The sequence below is a fragment of the Mirounga angustirostris genome, unplaced genomic scaffold (assembly GCF_029215605.1).
Source record: "Mirounga angustirostris isolate CCGP_5_RB_7025 unplaced genomic scaffold, mMirAng1.0.hap1 SCAF_7, whole genome shotgun sequence".
Classification (NCBI taxonomy): domain Eukaryota; kingdom Metazoa; phylum Chordata; class Mammalia; order Carnivora; family Phocidae; genus Mirounga; species Mirounga angustirostris.
Genome location: NW_026991715.1, coordinates 93,373,724 through 93,394,204, shown reverse-complemented (window position 1 = coordinate 93,394,204; position 20,481 = coordinate 93,373,724). Strand labels below are relative to the sequence as shown.

The 20,481-nt window shown below is 49.4% G+C and overlaps 1 protein-coding gene across 1 annotated transcript in view; it reads right to left on the bottom strand.

Annotated features, from left to right (window-relative positions):
* The window catches only part of SH3PXD2B (SH3 and PX domains 2B), a 103,411-nt gene that overhangs the window by 20,578 nt on the left and 62,352 nt on the right, over positions 1–20,481 (bottom strand). The window contains exons 6-8 of the mRNA XM_045901273.3: positions 17,452–17,477; positions 9,229–9,363; positions 3,746–3,850 (exon numbers count right to left, since the gene is read on the bottom strand). Of these exons, the coding sequence (XP_045757229.1) occupies positions 3,746–3,850; positions 9,229–9,363; positions 17,452–17,477 (266 nt within the window). The remainder of the gene's footprint in view (positions 1–3,745; positions 3,851–9,228; positions 9,364–17,451; positions 17,478–20,481) is intronic.

Here is a 20,481-nt window from a genome sequence, read left to right as displayed (position 1 = left end):
GTGTAACTGTTTAATTAGTCAATATTTAGTAAATGAAGGGCCTGGTGAGAGTCACCTTGCTCATGCCAGAGGGGGTTAACTCTTCTGTGGCTCCTCCACAGTTCCTGCTGGTAGAGGGGTCAGGGATGAGCTGGATTTTTGGCAGCAGATAGTTTCAGGCTGAAATCACTATCAAGGAGGTGACAGCAAGTAAGTAACTTTCTTTTTAAAAATTTTTAAAAGATTTTATTTATTTATTTGAGAGAGAGTGAGAAAGAGAGAGAGAGAATGAGCAGGAGGAGGGAGAAGCAGACTCCCCGCGGAGCAGGGAGCCTGACATGGGGCTCCATCCCAGCACTCCAGGATCATGACCTGAGACAAATGCAGACACTTAGCCAACTGAGCCACCCAGGCGCCCCATCTTTCTTTTTTTTTTAATTTTTAAAGCAATTTTTGTTACCTAGCTGGTAACTGATCTTGGTTTTTCATTAATTATTTTCAAGCCCCTGGATCCAACCATGCCTGAAGCTTCAATTTTATTTTGAATGTTTTGGGTTTTTTTTATTGAGATATAATTGACATTTAACACTGTCTCAGTTCTAAGTGTGCCACATCATGATTTTATATATAAACATACACACGTATATACATACACACACATATGGTAAAATCACTGCCTGCTTCAATTTTCATTAATGTAACTGGGTCACTCTCCGTGGTTCCCCACTCTTTCCCCTCCAAGCCACGGGACCGCTGCTCAGTCTCTGCTGGGAGACTGCTCATTGTCACACTCCGGCAGGGTCCTCGCGAGAACAAGAGAAGAGCTCCCATGCTCCACCCTGTCAGCAGTGACTGCTGAGACAGAACGGATGCGTGTCCCAGCAGACCCAGGCAAGGAGAGGAAAGGGCTTTCCTGTTTTGGTTACGTTCCAGCCCCCAGGGAGTGACTGAGCCAGCTGTGGGCTGTGGGTGTTGACGGCAGGTCTCTCTTTGGGAAAACACCACAGGCTGCCTGTGGCCTGTCCAGCTGGTGTCAAGGGAGGCGGCAGACACGCGGGGAGTTTATTGATTGATTGATCTAGCCCACTGATCTGCTCTGTGGGGGCTGAGCTGACTCGAGTTACACAGATCCCATGTACAGCAGTTAGCTGTTTCCCTCACTCATGGTGGCTGCAGGGTGGGATGTGGGAGCTGTGAGGGTGCAGGGGGGTCATTCAAGCCCGCAGATGCATGGCAGTTCTATTTGGTTGGGGAGGAAGGGGTGCTGCCTGGGTCCTAGACTAAATACAGGCAGTCCTGTGGGCCCTGGACTCCCGTGGGGCCCAATCCTTCAGCTGAATTACACAGGGACAGTCTCCCTGGGCTCCATGAAACACTCAGCAATCCCTAACAAAGCTCAAGGTGGGAGACCACGCAGACTGCTGGCAGGTGCCTGCTGACCCTGCCTGTTTCGCAGCCGTCTGCTCTTCCTCTGCTGGCGCCACCAGCCTCTGTCCACACAGTCTGGGTAAGGTTGACCTCACCACTGCTCGGGGGAGGGGGAGCACGCATGACCCTGCCCTGGCCAAAGTGCTGTATTCCCCTGGCCACTGTGATGGGTTCAGGGACAGCATGTGACCCAGGCAGGTCAGTCAGCCCCAGTCCTAGGCCTTGTGTTGAAGAAGCACTTCCTTGGGTGGGTATCCCTGAATCCCTGAAAGGTACCCGGAATTGCTGTCATGAGAAAACAGTGTCAGCAAGGCTGACAGCAGAGCAGAGGTGCGGAGAGGGAGTCCCAGGTCCCGGCAACGTTTTTAAGCCCCCAGATCCAGCCATGCTTGTAGCTAGTCCTTTCCCAGACTTTTCAGGGATGAGCTAGTACACTTTCCTTTTTGCTTAGGACAGTTTGACACGGCTTTCTTTCCCTCATTATGTGTCTGATGACAGAAACAGGGCACTGGCTCAGCATTAGAGAGGCCCCAGGCATTATTTTTTAACCTGGGAAACTTTAGAGCCCCAGGCTGAGAAAGACTGCCCAGACCTACATGCCAACACACACAGGGTACAGACTAGGTCAGTTCCTCACATGCAACAGGCACGGGCAGTCCCCGAGCAGGAAGGCGCATGCAGATGCAGGGACCCGGCTCCAAACACCGACCAGGGAAGAAACCCCCAAGGTAGGCACCTTGACGCCAGCTGATGGCATACAAGTCCCCCAGAGTCCGGCGGCGGCCCACGGGCCGGGGCAAAGACCAGTACCTCCACGAGACTGGACAGGCAGCATGTGGAGGTGAAGGGCAGAAGGCAGAGGTGAGGAGAAGGCACTTCCAGTGTCTGGAGGCAAAGGGGACACCAAGCACGTGTTCCCATTTAGGAGTAATTATTTCTGAGCCTATGCCAAGGCCCAGGTGTCTTCAAAGGACCAAGTTCTTGAGTATTAACCTTGGACTTGGGTGCAGAGGCCACCATGGACATAATTCTATTCCTAGCGTGACTTACAAAGAGGCACTAAGGGAAGCCCTTGTGTCAGGGCGAAGAAAAATGTACAGACTTAGGAAAATGTGGTATCTCTCCCATCTTCTAGCTGTGTGACCCCAGGCAGGTGTCTCTACCTCTCTGAGCCTGTCTCCTTATCTGTAAAATGGGGTTAATCATCAATCCCATTACAGAGGAATGCCCGTAATGGTCATCATTAACTGTCGAAGGGAGCTACAGTTTCAATGCAGTATATCACAACCACTGAATCTGAGTTGATTCTTTTAGTTGGCCCAGCCCCTAGTGCCTGGAGGGCCCCACAAAACTGAGCAACCCAACAGACGTTTTACTCTGAGGGGTGCTGGCCCTAATAACGCTAAATGCAAAGCCACATACACATTTGTTTGTTAACTTTTGAGCACAGAAATATCCCCTTTCTTCTCACCCTCTTTCCCGATAAACACAGAAATGGTTTTGTGCTTTCCCCCAAACAGTCAGCTAAAAGCCCCAGATGTTCAACCCGGGATAAGGCACAGCTGTATATTAACTGTTCCTGGTTATTTATTGTTTCAGCTTCTTTGGCAAATGCTTTGCATATGGAATCTCATTTAGTTAAGAAAAAAAAAATCCCATGATATAGACATCATCATTTCCACTGTTAGAGGAGGGGGCTAAGTAGGGAGAGATAATTCACATTCAGGTCTGTCTGGCTCTCAAAACCTTCTGTTTATTAGCTAAGATGAACTTGTCCTCTGGTTTCAGGAATGCTCCTAGTGGGGAAATCGGGAGTCAGTTGGGTGGTAGTATTTCTGGCTTTGCAGGAACTACCCTTTGGGACACCTGGCGGGTACGTTCTCCTAGAAATGAAGTGTGTGTGTGTAAGTGGAGAGGGTCCCCCCTAATCCTGATGCCCGGGTCACCGAGAAAGCACAGAAAGCTTATAGAAAGCTTCAGCTGTCTTGCAAATGAGCTGGTAGGAGCCCCAGCATCCTGGCCACCAGCATAGTTCAATGAAAGAATAGTGAGGTGCAGACGGTGATCAGCCTGGGGCCCTCCTCAGGTCCCATGGAGGTGTTAGGGCCCCAGCTCTGGCCAGGCTCACCTGGGTTGGCTCCCAAAAGCCCCCAAGAAAGGGCAGGCTTGCTGTCAGCCCCAACCCCATGGCCTGGCTTCATGTCCTGAGCCAGCGAGCCAATGAGACTTGGAGGCAGAGGCTGAAGAGCAGGGACGGGCTGGGTAAGGAGGTCCCTACATGGGTGATGGGACCAGCACAGGTCTCTCCGGCAAGCGCAAGGCTCCAGCTCCTTCCTACCTTCTTCGGGCTGTAGGGAAAACTCATCCTGCATACCGTCCTGCCCTTCCAGGCAGGTTGCGGGGACCCAGCCTTGCTCTTCGGCAGTGCTGACGAACCACCAACCTGGGAAAATGAGAGTGCAGACTGAGGTTAGTTGGGTTAGGGGTGAAGTCTGGGGGTCGGAATATAGTAACACGTTCAGCCACTACATAAGTCAACGCTCAGGGTAGGGCGAGAAGTCGCCATTTTATCGTGGAACACAGCTCCCCGTGTTAACTGCTCAGGGCAGCCTAACAAGAAACCCACTCCTGAGTCTGGGACAGGGGACAGAAAGGTCATCCTGAATGATGACAGTAAAGAACGTAGCTATCTGCACTAAGGTATGCAAGGCACTAGCCATTTTACTTGCACTATTTTGTCTAGTTTTCACATTATCATCCCCATGGCACAGATGAGGAAACCCAGGCTCCAAGAAGTGAGTAGACTTGTCCAAGTTCACACGGCTTAGGCAAGAGCTGTTGGTGCAGCCAGGGCTGTCTGATGCTGAAGCCACTGTTCTAATGACTTGGCCGAGACGCTGATTGTGCATTTGCTCATATCAGGGTCAATCTGGCTGCAGCGTAACTGCCTGAGAGGCCTCTCACCCAGACCCACGGGCCCTCCTTCTTTAGAGAAAGAGCTCGTACCCTGTGGTGGACAGATCATGACTCGCCAAAGATGTCCGTGTCCTAACCCTCGGAACCTGTGACTATGGTAAATTACGTGGCACAGAGGAATTCAGGTTGCAGGCTGGGACGAAGGTCGCAAAGCAGCCAAACTAAAATAGGGGCCAATCTGGGATGATCTGGGTGGGCCCCATGTAATTATAGGGAGGGCAGAATGAGTCGGGGGAGACGCGGCTGCGGAGGAGACAAGAAAGGGGCAGCACGGCTCTGAAGACGGAGGCAGGGACCATGAGCCAAGGGATGGGGCGGCCTCTAGACACCAGACAAGGCAAAGCAGCAGATCCTCTCCGGAAGCTGCAGATGGGAACTCAGCCTTGCCAACTCCTTGGTTTTAGCCTAGTGGGCCCCATTTTGGACCTTCTGACCTACAGAACCGTAGGATGATTATGTGTCTGAAGCCACTGAGTTTGTGGTCATTGGGCACAACGGCAATGGTACATTAACACATGGCCTGACTGGCCCTGCGGAATGTAAATGGAAAAACAGGATCTGGGGGCACCTGGGTGGCTCAGTTGGTTGAGCATCCGACTCTTGGTTTTGGCTCAGCTTATGATCTCAGGGTCCTGGGATGGAGCCCCACGCTGGGCTCCACACTCAGTGGGGAGTCTGCTTGGGATTCTCTCTCTCTTTCTCCCTCTGCCCCTCCCCCTGCTCACATGTGTGCTCTCTCTCTCTCAAATAAATAAGTAGGGCGCCTGGGTGGCTCAGTTGGTTAAGCGACTGCCTGCGGCTCAGGTCATGATCCTGGAGTCCCGGGATCGAGTCCCGCATCGGGCTCCCTGCTCGGCGGGGAGCCTGCTTCTGCCTCTGACCCTCCCCCTTCTCATGTGCTCTCTCTCATTCTCTCTGTCTCAAATAAATAAATAAAATCTTTAAAAATAAATAAATAAATAAAATAAAATAAAATAAAATAAATAAGTAAATCTTAAAAAAAAAAAAAAAAGGGGGCGCCTGGGTGGCTCAGTTGGTTAAGCAACTGCCTGCAGCTCAGGTCATGATCCTGGAGTCCCTGGATCGAGTCCCGCATCGGGCTCCCTGCTTGGCAGGGAGCCTGCTTCTGCCTCTGACCCTCCCCCTTCTCATGTGTTCTCTCTCATTCTCTCTGTCTCAAATAAATAAATAAAATCTTTAAAAAAAATAAATAAATAAAATAAAATAAAATAAATAAGTAAATCTTAAAAAAAAAAAAAGGGGGCGCCTGGGTGGCTCAGTTGGTTAAGCGACTGCCTGCGGCTCAGGTCATGATCCCAGGGTCCTGGGATCGAGTCCCACATCGGGCTCCCGGCTCAGCGGGGAGCCTGCTTCTCCCTCTGACCCTCTCCTCTCTCATGCTGTTTCTCTCTCGCTCGCTCTCTAATAAAAATAAATAAATAAAAAAAAATCTTAAAAAAAAAAAAAAAGGAAAAAGAAAAACAGGATTTGTTCCCCAAGGTCACACAGCTCCAAGCCCTGGACACCCCAAAAAAGAAGAGAAGGAAGGGGCAGACTACTGAGCAGCCTTCCTGGTCTTACAGGGAGGCCTTTGCTTTTGACCTCCCTGAAGTGGAAGTCAGCTGCTTTAATCAACTGGACACTCCTTTTAAAATATAAGTTTTGGGAGGGCGCCTGGGTGGCTCAGTGGGTTAAGCATCTGATTCTTGGTTTTGGCTTAGGTCATGATCTCAGGGTCGTGGGATCGAGCCCTGCATTGGGCTCCACGCTTGGCAGGGAGTCTGCTTGGGACTTTCTCTCTCCCTCTCCCTCTGCTCCCCCCCAACTCTCTCAATAAATAAACAAATCTTAAAAAAAAAAACAAAAAACAAAATACAAGTTTTCGTGGCTGGGAACTGTGTGCATGTGTGTGAGTGAGTGAACGGGGTGGACAAATCCAGAAACTAGAAGGTATGTCATATGTCTTCCTAAGAACTCCTATTTGTAGGTATTTGTGTGGGGGTTAAGCAAACTGTCACAACAGAACAACAATGACAGCAATGTGCGCCAGACTGGGTCAGCGCTTCACATCTGCTTCTGACAGGCTGGATCCTCACACTAGTCCTGTAGTGGCATGTGACTGCCCCATTCTCCAGATGAGGAAGCCGAGGCTCAGAGAGAGGTCACAAGGAAAGCGCCAGAGCCAGGATCCAAACCTAGGTGGTCCTAGCCTCAAAGTCTCAGCTCTCAACCATCTGCCCTAATCCCTCCTTGTTGCTAGGGGGAGAGTAAATTGTCATGGCCAGTTTGGAGGCAGGTCATTTGGCAGTATCTTAAAATTCAAAATCTGTGTACGTATGTTTCTGTACTATGTCTCGTATCTAACCTAAAGAAACACTCACCAGTGTGCATGCATACACTGTTCATGCGAGAGAAAAACACGGTTTATTCAGATCAAATACTATGTAGATATTGAAGGAATAAGAAGAGCTAAATGTTGACTAGAAAGCAGGTTGCAGATCAAAATGATCAAAATGTAATAGAATGATACCACTGGGGTTAAAAAAAATTACAAAATTATATCAACACACACAAAATATAGTGTGTACATATAGTTCTACATCTACACCTGGGCACACATGTGCAGACATGTAGACATACAGACCACATACAAACACACATGTGTATACATGCATATGCATGAAGACACACACATACATATATGTGTATGTGTTTATACAATTATCAAGAAGGATTCATAGGAAACTGATAGAAGGTCTATCTGGGGTTTGGAAAGCGGACTAAGGTTGAATGAAGCCAGTGGAAAGGACAGATTTTAACTTTATCATTAATGTTTTAAGAAGAATGTGTCCACATATTACTTGGGTCAGTAAAATATAATTAAAAATAAATGTTGCCAGTTTGTTGGACACTGGAAGATGTGACCTTCTGTGGGCCCCATTTCCTCCACTGCCTCTGGACATACCAGGCTTCTCCTCAGCAACCCCATCCTAGCTCCTACTCTTCTCCCAGCAACGTGTTCTTCCCGACTTCAGGCACACAGGCTGCTGGGGGGGCGGGTAGGGGCTGCCTTCCTTAGTCCCTGCAGGGCATCCTAGCCACATCCATAATCTGCATATACTCATTCCCAATAATTAGATCATCTGTATATACTCATTCCCAGGAATTAGAGAGTCACCTGGCCTCGGAGCCAGCTGGAACTGTTTAGACTTCCAGCTCTGTAACTTGTCAGCGAGATCCTGGGTGAGTAAGCACAGTACTTGGGAGTCTTGTTTCTTCAGCTGTGATGCGGGATGGCAGTTGCTGTATTAATTAAAGAATTTGGTTGGCTAATGCTGATCTCATGACTAATGGTAACATGATCCAGATGCTGCTGCAAACATAGTCTTTCCTCTCTATTTGTTGGCCCATAACTAGCTACTGGGGTGTCACAGACATTGGCCTGCTAATGATATTATTAGGCCATGTCACATTTTAGGCACAACGAAGCCAGTGGGTTTATGCCACTTCTTCCTGGAGAGAATCTGCTCATCGCTACTCCTTGCTCTTTGCCTTTAGTGGTGCCAGTGGTTGCTCTGTGGCTAAGGAAGGCAAGAGGAAAGGAAACCCACATTCCTGAGGACCTACTGTGTGCTGGGCCTAGGTGTAGGCACACGCTAGGTAGCATCTCATTTGATCCTTGTAACAGTTCTTTGACGTAGAAGCTTTCTCTATTTTCTATTTTTTTAAAGATTTTATTTATTTATTTGACAGAGAGAGAGACAGAGAGAACAGGAAAACAAGCAGGGGGAGTGGGAGAGGGAGAAGCAGGCTTCCCGCTGAGCAGGGAGCCTGATGTGGGGCTTGATCCCAGGACTCTGGGATCATGACCTGAGCCGAAGGCAGATGCTTAATGACTGAGCCACCCAGGCGCACCCTCTATTTTTTTTCTTTTCTTTTATTTATTTATTCCTAAGAGACAGAGAGAGAGAGAGAGAGAGGGGCAGAGGGAGAAGTAGGCTCCCTGCTGAGCGGGGAGCCCGATGTGGGACTTGATCCCAGGACTCTGGGATCATGACCTGAGCCAAAGGCAGATGCTTAACCATCTGAGCCACCCAAGTGCCCTATTTTTTTTCTTTTAAAGATTTATTTATTTATTTTTGAGGGAGGGGGTGGAGGGGTGGAGGTAGAGGGAGAAGCAGACTCTGGGCTGGTCGTGGAGCCTGACACAGGGCTTGATCCTACGACCCCCCGAGATCGTTATCTGAACCAAAACCAAGAGTCGGACACTCAACCGACTGCGCCACCCAGGTGCCCTGAAGCTTTTTCTATTTTGCATATGAGAGAATGGATGGCCAGAGAGAAGCAGCAAGCTGGACTGCTGTGAAATGCAGAGTTCAGATGGAAACTCAGGCTAAGTGTCTGATCATACCACCTTCTGTCCCAGACCTGGCCAGTGTATATGACCAGGGGTCCTTGTGATGACAGGTGATGTGTCCATCCCATCAGAGCCCACAGCTGATGGAGCCTTCACGAAGACTCCTGTGGTAACCAAAGGCAAATTTCCAGTGGGATGCTGGACTCGTGTCTCCAAGTGCTTTGCAACCAGAAGACACATTCATGAAAAGCGACCCTCAGAATAAATCAATAACAACTGATCCAACAGGATGCTGGTGAGTTGTGACCAAGTGGGATATTTGAGCCCTGTGATCAAACAGGGGTAGCTTTCTAAGAGGGTGTCAGCTAGATCTGTGGAAACTGCCCAGCTCAGGTCAGCCACTGTAGTTTCTGTGTTTCCAAATATCTCCTGTCCTAGGGGCTTGGTGACAGTGTAGGGCAGGGAGGGAGGTGGCTTGGTTCCTCTACCTGACTCGTTCTTCTCGATGATGTCCACCACCTGCCCCACGCTGAGGCTGATCTCCGAGCTCTCCTGCTTCTGGTAGTCTGCCACCACCACATACTGCTCCAGGACCATGGGGTCCACTGAGGTCAGGTCACCCCCTGTGGATATAAAACCTTATCAGATGTCACCTCTAGCCACCACCCCACACATGAAGGAGCAGGAGCCCGGGGAGTAGGGTGGGTCAGGAGAACACTTCAAAGACAGAAAGAAGCTATTATAGGATTTATCGCAAAGGTCACCTCATCTATTCATTATTTTCTTAATTTGCTCATGCAACCACCAAAATCTACCAAGTGCCTACTCAACGCAGACACTGTGTGAGCCACTGGGGATTCAGAGTTCGTCAAGATTATGGTACCTGCCCTGAAGAAGCTGACGGCCTAGTGGGAAAGTGCATTCACTCGTATCAATCTTCCCTTCCATCCATTCATCCCTCTGCCATTACTCATCCACCCATCATCCATCCATCCATCCAAAAATCACTCATCTATGAATTCATGAAGTCACCAGTGATATTCCAGACACTCTATTAGGTGCTGGGGGGGACTAAAGTGAATGAAACAGATATGACTCCCAATCTCAAGTAACTTCATGTAGTTGGGGAGACAGACACATGAACAGATCTATATAATCATAAGTATACAGGATAATGTAAGTATTGGTTTTTGATAGCTGCATTGCTGGAGACAACCTAGGATGCTGGACCAAGAATGATAGGGAAAGGGGATGTCACATTCAATGGGGTGGTCAGCAAGACCTCCCTAAGAAGGGGACATGAATAGGAGACATGAGAGAATGGGGAAAGAATGATGCAGGCAGACTCTCAGATAGGAAGGGGCCTGGGAGGAGGCCAGGGGGCTGAGCCCAGTGAGCGAGGAGAGCAGTCCTTTATGAGGACACACAGCTAAGCATGGGTCAGAACAGGCAGGTAAGAAGTTTGGATTTTTTTTTTTAACCCTCAAGGAGAAAGCCACTAAAGGCCTTTAAGAGAGAATGACAAGTGCAGATTTACATCTTTAGAAAGATAATTCTGGCTGCCACACGGAGCGTGGATTAGAGGCTGGCAAGAAAGAAAGCAGGCGACCAGACGGAAGGTCATGGGTTTGTCAGGCAGGAGACGATGGTGGCTTTGCACCAGGGCAGTGGCAGCGGGAAGAGAAGGGCGTGGACAGGTGCTCCAGGACAGGCTGTTTCCACAGGATGCGATGTGGACGATGCCTTCTGGAGTTGTGGAGGTCCTGGTTGAGTACTAAGACACACCTGATTAATAAAGGAAGACATCCTACAATACGAGTGATGTAAAGGGACATCTGAGTTCAGAGACTCCGAAGAGAAGGGAACAGCCCTTTGAGAGTAGCAGACTGAATGGGATGGGAGGGCAGCCTGACATTTGTGGCCACAGGCCCCTGGTTTTGTGAAAGTCCTGATTCACAGTATTCCCTCTTATTGTTTCCATAAGCAACTGAAATATCCGGGAAATCCCACACTTCTGTGTCCAAACACACCCAGTAACGGAGTGGTGTGCAAGGGCCTGCTCACCCTAGGCAATTTTGCGCACCCCTTCCCGGCTCTATCGGGTGACGCCCTGCTGGCAGCTTGGAACTGGCCACAGCGGGAGTATTTACACCATGGATACTGGCAAATGCTACAAAGCAGGGCTCTTGATCAGAAAGCTGGTTGTGAAGTTATTCACCAGCGTGCCAGGGCACCCCAGCCTCTGGCATCCAGAAGCAGGACAAAAGCCCTTTGTTAGAACCATGTGCTCTGAATCTCTGATGTGGAAAACCAGAATAGGCCATTGTAGCAGGATGAAGTGTCACCGAGTCTTGGCTCTTCCCAGCTGAGGATAACGGAGGGAAACAGGAGCCAGCGAGGGGCCCAGGGCCACCCTGGGCGCAGAAAGCATGGGAACAGAGAAAGAGAGCAGAGAAGAGAGACGGAGATGTAGACCGAAGGTTCGGGAGCAGGTCGGGAGGGAAGGAGCCTCGCATGAACGCCCATCACAGGCTACACATCATACATAAACTATGTCAACGCAACCACTCTGGAAGGCGGGTACAGCCACCCCCCTTTAATAGACAAGAAAAGAGAGGCTCCAAGACATCAAGTGACCTGCCTCGGGTCCCACAGCTGGATGGTGACAAAGCGGGACTTGACCCAGGTCCACCCGGCTCAGAGGCTCTCCGGTGTGGTGGGGGCACGGTGCGGGAAGGTGAGGAAAGAAAAGATGCTAGGGGAGGAAGGGTGGTCTGAGGCCCGTTTGCTTTCCTTCCCCGTGGGTCCCCACGAGCACCCCCCGGGGCCAGTCAGGCTGGGTCTGATTTCCTTGCGTCTCTCTGGGCTATCTTCTCTCCTCTTCCAGCACCTCCCCCAAGGTCAGGCTGCAGGGCTAACTTCCTCCTGGCCTCCAGCACGACAGTGCACCCCAGCCAGCCCAGCCACTCGAGCCGTTCGGGAATAGCCTTTGAGCAGGCTGGTTACTGCCCCCCCCGCTGCCCCCATGAGATCAGAAGCTCCTGACAGCAGAAGTGTCGACGGTGTCCTGAACCGCCAGGCACTGTGCCCACAGACGTCCCATCACGTGAGGGAGCGGAGGCAGATGCTGGCTTGCTGGAGGCTCCTGGCCCCTGTGAGCTGGGGACAATTTCCCCAGGGGATGCAATAGGTAGAGACCAGCGTCTATAGCTTTCATCCCAGGATACAGCCTGCCTTAGGGATCCCAATGCCAGGAATGCAGCTACCCGTCTAATCTGGCGCTCAGGTGGGCTGTCTCCAGGCAACTGTGCTTCCCTGTCTCTCAACCCAACAGAAAGAACTGGAGAGACAGGAGAAAAGCAGCCACTACACAGTCAGGTGAATTCGCAGAGATGTGCCCAGGTCTTCCCCGCATGAGGTCAGGGGGCTGGGTCGGCGGTGCTCCTGCCTGGGGGGGGGGGGGGTTCTCTGCTGCCACCTGTAGGCAGGTCTGGATTCTTGCTCACCCAGCCACAGGTCTGATGCGGGTGGACCTTCTTTATAGCATCCCGTCACCTGACTCCTCTCCCCTCCTCATGGAGCCCCATGCTCTGCACCAGGGTCTGAGTGAGGATTCTTTGGGATGGTGGTGGTGGGGGAACGGCATGTGTAAACTGGTCTCCATCCTGCCCCTCTGGGGTGTCCTCCATACTGCAGAGTGCTCGCTCCAAAAATGCTACTCTGACCACGCTGCTCACTGCTCAGCACCTGGTATGGCTCCCCACTGCCCTCAGGTTCTCTACAACCTGGGCTCTGCTGGCCTTTACGGTCTTGTCTTTTGGCCACCTTACCCCTGGCGTACCCATAAAACCGGAAAGCGTGAAGGTGCCTTTGCATATAGGCTGTTCACTCTGCTCGGGATGCCTTCTCCTCTCCCCTGCATTCACGTGGGGACCACCTAATCTTAGCCTCCTAACTGGTCTCCTGCCCCAGCCCTGACTGCCACAGTCTGGTCTTGACACAGCAGCTACGGTGATCCTTTCCAAAGCTGTGTAAGATCGTGCTCCTCAAAGGTCACGACCCTGCAATGGCTCCACCTCACTCAGGAAAAGCCCAGTGGCCTACGGGCCCCCGCCCAAGCCCTCTGGTCATTTCTTCTGCACACTCCCCAGGGTGGCACGGTTCAGGTTCCCGCTCCCGTGGCATCTCACCAACGAGATCTTCTCTGACCACCTTGCTCTGCCTCACCTAGCTTTTTTTTTTTAAGATTCACACACGTTTAATGTATATAAAGGCAAGAAAAGGAGAGTCCCGAATTCAAGAGCAATATTCTGTATAATTTATATGGTGGGGTTGAGTGCCTCACCTAGTTTTATTTCACCACAGTGTTTAAAAAAATCACAGATTCTGTGTATTTACTTGTTTCCTTGCTGTCTGTCTTTCCACTCTAGAACATAAGCCCCATGAGTGCAGGGACTCAGTCTCCTGTTTACTGTTGGATTCCCTATGCAAAGGCTCACGGGCCCATGGTCTGTTTTGGTGTAAGGGGAATTAGGAAAGATTTTTTTTTTTTAAGTAGGCTCCACGCCCAGTGTGGAGCCCAATGTGGGGCTTGAACTCAGGACCCTGAAATTAAGAGTTGGATGCCTAACTGACTGAGCCACCCAGGCACTCCAGGAAAGCTTTTGTATTTTTAAAGGGTTGTAAAGGAGAATGAGAGGAAGAGGAAAAATTATTATTATTATTATTATTATTATTGACAGGGCCTGTATGTGGCCTGCAAACACTGAAATATTTACTATCCGGCCCACTAGAGAAAAAGTTTGCTAACCCCTGGCCTAGAATGTGGGTGGCACCTACTAGGCTCAATAAATATCTGAAGGAAAAAAAATGAATATTCCAAAACTCACCTTTAAAGGACTTCTTGCCCCAGAAATAAATTTAAATGCCTTCCTTTAGAGCACTTATAATATTTTATTTTGTTTACCATCTATTTTTTCTACCAGACTGTAAGAATATTTCTCACATCTTGTTTACCTTTGCATTCCCTAGAGGCTTAGAGCACTGTCAGGCATACAGTAGGTACTTAATAAACATTTAATCAATAACTGTGTCTGTCTTGTCCTCTCAGCACTTAGCACAGACACTCAATGGATATTTGTGGAGTGAATCGACAAAGGGAAAATTCTAGAAACTCTTCTGCTTTGCATGGCTCCAGGCCTCCTCCTAAGAGCACACAATGCTGACAGTTAAAGCAGGCACCTGTCCATCTCAGGGGCAACCAAGACGACTCCCTCTTGCCTCTAAGCAGGGACAGAGCTTTGATGGAGTCAGGGTCAAGTCTGGTTACTCGGTCCAGAAAGCTCATTGTTGCCACTCAGTCTGAACAACTGATGGTGGTACATTTGTACCACATCCAGTTTTCAGGATTTTGATCAATGGACTGATCTACTCATTTCTGCACCAACTCTCCCAACCAGGCTGCCAAGAGGGTTTGGGAGAATGAAGGGCAGTGACAGAATCAGAAAATCACGGGACTCACTGCAAACGAGACACCAATGCAGGCAATGCGGAGGTCAGGGAGCAAGGTTTAGGACTCTGGGCTGAGGCGAGCAGATCTGCTATTGAGCCCAGGGCTCGGGGCCGCACTTCCTCCAAGACTCGCTAGGGGCCACGTCTGTGTCCAACCTCTCCTTGTTCTTCTAGGACAGCAGCTTTTTACACGGAAGTTCCTGCCGTTAAGTGGTTTGGAAGAGAGTGCTTGGGGCTGCTTTCCCAGCACCAGTTCTTCTGCCTTCATTTTACCCAGAGGACTCAGTTCATGAAAACGTCATTCGTTTGACCAGGATTCTCAAACTAGGCTTCAGGCCAGTTGGGCGCTAGGTGGAGACACCTACTGGTGGACAGTGATATTGCGCCCAAGCTCTATAATGCGTAGTAATAGTAATACCTGGAAGTTGACGCAGGTAGCTAAGTACTAGGAGCTGCAAGCTTGACATCTAAGTATTCCCATGTAAGGAACATCATTCTTGTGGTCCAGCAGGAATAAGAGAACAAACAGGTCAGCAGAGAAATCTGACAGTGGAAGGGTGATTTTAATACTGAGGAAGTGCTATAAAATATTCTCAAGAGGTACAGTGCCCAAGGTACCACAGAATTTTCTAACTGGCATGTTTTTATTCATGATGACATGTCTTGAATTTTTAAAGATAACTGCATGGACTGCATTTTGTCCCTCCAAAATTCATATGCTGAAGCCTTAACTCTCATAGGATGGCATTTGGAGGTGGGCCTCTGGGAGGTAATTAGGTTCAGATGAGGTCATGAGGGTGGGGCCCCCACGATGGGGACAGTGCCCTTACTAGAAGAGACATCAGAGAGCTTGTTCTTGCTCTTTCTCTGCCATAGGAGGACACCGTGAGAAGGCAGCAGTCTAGAAGCCAGGAAGAGGGCTCTTGGCAGAACCTGATGGTGTTGGCACCTTGATCTCAGACTTCCAGGCTCCGTACTTGTGAGGAAATAAGTTTCTGTTGTTTAAGCCACTCATTCAATAGTATCTTCGTTATGGCAGCCCAAGCCAGACTAATACAGTGAGTAATGATAAAGTAGGATTTTCTTTCCAGAAATTCACTATACTGCCAGTCTTGCTGAAAGAGCCAGTAAATTAGAGGATACTGAAATAAGTAAAGGGTAGAAAAATCAAGAAGAAAGATGCTCTTTAAATAATCAGATGACCTCTTAAATTTGGTGGGAGGACTTTTTCCTGCTGGATGAGCAAAAGTTGAGCCCATATTAGCCCAAGTCTGCAGGAGCCAGCCAGCTGGCCATGACTGGCAAATTTTGGAGACAAATAAGCTTTCTCCAATTCAGAGTTCTGGCACAGAAATTTCAGGGTTTGGGCTGTCAACCTTAAATCCCTTTCACAGTCAATCAAGAAGGCCAGTTCTAACACAAAGGAAGTGTTCAAAGGTCAAATAAGAAAATAAGGCTAATTCCAGCATGGGTCTTTAGCCTGAATGAAGAAAGATGCTATTTTCCATCCAGCTGAACTATAAATAAATCCATCTCCCATCATTGCAGGTGAATGATGTAATAGTCGTCACCACAAATTAGAACCTCTTCACTTCTCCAGACCAGTCCCCTCATCAAGCCTGTTCTGACCGGACACTTTGGTTTTTGCAAACCAGAGCTGTCTCTTTCCTCTTCTCCTTTAGCCGTTCCCTCCAGGAATGTCTCTGCACACTCAAAGCCAGAAACTCTGTGACCTGCCCAAGAGTGGCTATGCCTCTTCTCCTCTCTGTTCTTTTCTAAGAAACATATCATTATGCTCAGAGCTCAAGGACCATTTGCAGCTTTAACAGGATGCCATAGCCCCGGCCAGTACCTATTAAACCCGAAAGTGGAGCTGTAAACAGACTGGTTGGGAAAAGGACGGCGTTCGTTCCAGACGCCAGACCTTGAGGGAAAGAGACCCAGCTCCTCCCCACTCTTCCTTGCTAGAATGGCTGGGGCCCTATAAAGCTGACCATAGGCCTTGTACCCAGGGGGCCGTAAAGGGACCAGAGCCATTGAATTTGGACAGGGACGCCCATGTGCTTTGAATTAATGGTAGCAGTATAAAGACAGCAGTAAACATGCAGCACTTAAAATATGCCAGGCATTGTTCTAAGTGCTTTGTACATATTATTATAAATCCTATAATAATCCGCCAAGATAGATTACTATTATTATCCCCATTTTACAGATGAGAGAACTGAGGGCCATGAGAGGAGGCATCCTTTTTCACACCCAGGATCTCTGCTTGGCCCCTCTTTCCCTACATCATTATCAATGCTCTCAATCTTCCTGGAGTCCTAGATGCATACAAGAACTTAGACTTCTAGAAGCTCTGAAGACCATGCTGGCTGTAGGTATGGGGGTTGTGGGCAGGGGACTTTGCAGATATGGGGTGGGGGCAGATAATCCTGGGTTGCTGGAAGGAAAGGTCAGACTGTTGTGAATCTAAAGTTGTCAACCCCAGGCCTGCAAAGACTGAGTCATTCCTTTGTGCATACCCGAATCCCCACCTTCTCTTTCTCCATCATTGCTCTAGAGAGAAGAGCTGTGCCTTCCAGGGTGGAGAAGGGAGGCTGGGAAGGGAGGGCACTGATGCTCGGGAGAAGGGAGTGAGCGCCAGAGATGCTGGAAAGGGTGGCCGTTACTGCCCAGAACAGTGGCCGACTAAGGGAAGCATGGAGGCTGGGCCTCCCACCTGTGCACCTCTCCTCAATCCCAGCCACCCTTCGCTCTGTGGAAAGCTCCTGCTCACTCTTCAAGACCCAGTGTCTCTTCTTTTTTGACCCCTTCCAACACCTGGGAAGAATGCTCTCAGCTGTGAGGCACCACATTCCTCTGTCTACAGCAGAGAAGAGGTACCTAACCCCCTACATCTGGTCAGGGGGTGTTGGGCTCCCCTACTCCTCTGAGGCATTCTCAGGGAAAGACAGCAGGTCTTATCCAGTCTGTACCTTTTTGGTATAGGATGCAACAACCTCTAATTCTTTTTCTGGGAAACAGGCTGGAATATCAACCAATCAACCAAGCATCCATCCATCCATCCATCCATCCATCCATCCATCCATCCACCCAGTCACATGCTGTATTCCTCAGGCAGTGCCCAGGGCCTGGCGATCAGAGGTGCTCAGCAGGGGTATGTTGAACATTGAAAGAATGAAAATGCAAAATATTCTTACCAGATTTCTTTTTCCCAACATGCTCCCTGCACAGGAAAGAAGGGGGTGGGAGAGAGTAACGAGTCAGTAGGGTTACACGGTGACATGAGTTATTCCATTAGGAAACTGAGATTCTCCATCCCACAACATCTCCAGTGAATGAACATAATCAGAGGCAGCCCCGGGGACCCAGATTCTTTCAAAAAGAAAGAATTCCTCTTATTCTTCTCCCTTTGCCCTGTAAGTGCTCTAGCACCCCGGGGACCAGCATGTCTACTCTATTTGCAGAGCAGAGGGTCCTAGGGAGGGGTTGATGTGGGGGCATGCAGTATGAAAACAACCTTAGGCCCCCATGTTGCACAGGGCCTGATGCCCACCTCGGCAGGCACAGCTGAGGCCCTGCCCCACTTCTTAGGGCTGCCCTGAGCTGTACTCATGGAGCAGAAAGCTCCCGGCGGTAAGTGTAAGCGGAACGCACGAAAACTGGGTAGAAGTCTAGATATCAGTAAATAAAACATGGCTCTCTCGCTGTGACATAGAGAACACTACTGTGGGCTAGGATTCATACAGAATAAAGAGTACCGACTCCCTTGTATTTGTCAGCCACATTGGAATTTATACACACAACTGCATTACCAATACAATATTACAAATCAGGGATTACAAAATACTTATAAATAAAGCATCCCATTAGTAAAAAGGTTTCCTATATTATAAAGGGAAAAGGGAGGTGACCAGATGGTTGGGTTGAGACAGATGGTGTGGCAGTAGTAACATCAGCTAATAATTACTAAGTGTTATTACCCTGTGCCAGTACCCTGGCTGGGTACTTTTAGTTCACTCATTTAATACTAATAATAACCCTTGGAAAGAAGTACTCTTTTAATGCCCATTTTCTAGGTTAGGAAAATGAGGCCCAGAGAGGCTAGGTAACTTGCTGAAGGCCACACAGCTAGCAAGGTGCAAGCTGAACCCAGATCTACCTGATTTTTAAAAATTGAGCTATAATTCATGCACTATAAAATTCATTCTTCTAAAGTGCAGCGTTCACTGGTTTTTAGCATATTCACAAGGTTGTGTAATTATCACCACTGTCTAATTCCAGAAAATATTCATTATTCCAAAGAGAAACCCTGTACCTAGAAACAGTCACTTACTAATTCCAGAAAATATTCATCATTCCAAAGAGAAACCCTGTACCTAGAAACACTTAACTAATTCCAGAAAATATTCATCATTCCAAAGAGAAACCCTGTACCTAGAAATAGTCACTTGCTGTTCGCACTCCCCCCAACTGCTGGCAAATACTAATTTGCTATTGATGCTAACGATTTGTCTATTCTGGACGTTTTATATGAATGGGATCATACAGTATGAAGCTCGTTGTGACTGGCTTCTTTCGGGTGGCATGTTTTCAAGGGCCAAGCACCTTGTACCACGGATGAGTATTTTATTCCTTCTTATGGCTGAATAAAACCCCGCTGTGTGGGTAAACCACACTTGGCTGACGTGTTCATCAGCTGAGAGGCACTGGGTTGTTTCCACATTTTTGGCTCTTACGAATCCTGCTTCTGTGAATGTGGACACGGGTTTTTGTGTGGACGTGTATTTTTATTTCTCTTGGGTCTATGCTGGAACGGAATGCCAGGTCACATGGTAACTCTCGGTTTCACTTTTTGAGGAACTGCCAGGCTGTCTTCCATAGCAGCTGCACCATCTTATGAGCTCGCCTGCAGTGACACCAATGCAGTTTCCTCACATCTTCGACAACACTCACTGCTCTCTGCTTTTTGGTTCTAGCCATTCCAGCGGTTGTGGTTTGGATTCGCATTTCCTGATGGCTAACGATGCTGAGCAGCTTCTTCTCTTCTCTGCTTATTGGCCATTTGTGTATCTTCTTCGGAGAAATGTCAAGTTCAGTCTGATTTTCAAGTCTGGCTTTTTCACCAGCATGTAATGACCCTGTCCCTGTCATCGCGGGCATCGTGGGAGAGGGAGAGGGGGCTAAGCCAATCCCCTGAGCCTGGGGCTGCACTGCTGTGCACCTGGGAGGAGCAGCAGGGCCTGGCCCCAGTGCTGGGCTGCGCTGGTTGGTTGTGCTGTCCCCTGGCCACGCATTACCTCAGTGGGGCTAAACTTCATCGCCCCTGTGCGGGGGAGGGTGAGAGCAACAGCCGAATAATCTAGCTCACGTTTACCGGCACTTACTGGGTACAGGGTGCTGGTCAGAGTGCTGTATCTGGACCCACCGGATGAACGTTCATAATAATCCTTGAGGGTTACTCCATTTCACAGGTGGAGACACGGAGGCCCAGAGAGATGAAGCACCTCACCCAACATCAGAACCCAGGGAGCCCGGCTGGGGCCCACTCTCCTGACCAAACCCTGGCCTGGCCTGTAGGTGAAGTCTCCTTCTTAGCGGCCAGATCCAAGACACACCCACAGAGGTCCCTCAAGGCTGCCTCTGTGTAAAGCGCCATCTGCCTGAGTTGCCATCAAGGCCTGTGACCTGAGCCACGGTCTGGGCTCCTTGAAGTCCTGGGCTCCTGCCTGCCATATATTCCTGCTGGTTGTCTTGCTGTCCTGGCCGGAGCCGGCAGTTAGGGGCAGCGGGGGGCTCTTGGGATCAAGCAGCAGCATGTGTGGGCTCACCAGGCACATCATCTTCTCTGTGTGACATGCTTGGGACGGTCCCAAGTTTTCCTATGCCTGGCAGCAAAAAAAACCTTCCTTTAACAGCACCATTTGGAATCCATCTTCTGTCTCCCTAAAGACTGCTGGGAACGACCCTCAGTTTCCATCTTTAGCCCTAACTCAGGTATGAGCTTCAGGATCCTGATCAAGGGACCAGCTGTTTCGTTGCTATTTCATTACTCCCTGAACCAACAACCAAGGCCCACCTGAGACTGACTGCCTGCTGTGGCCCCAGAGCCATCCCCTGGGCCTTCAGCAACCTCCCCACCTTCCTTGCACGTCAAAGCCTGGCTTAAAGACAGGAAGGCCTCACCAGGTAGGTACCTGCCATGCACCAGGCTCTCCTTTACAGGCAGG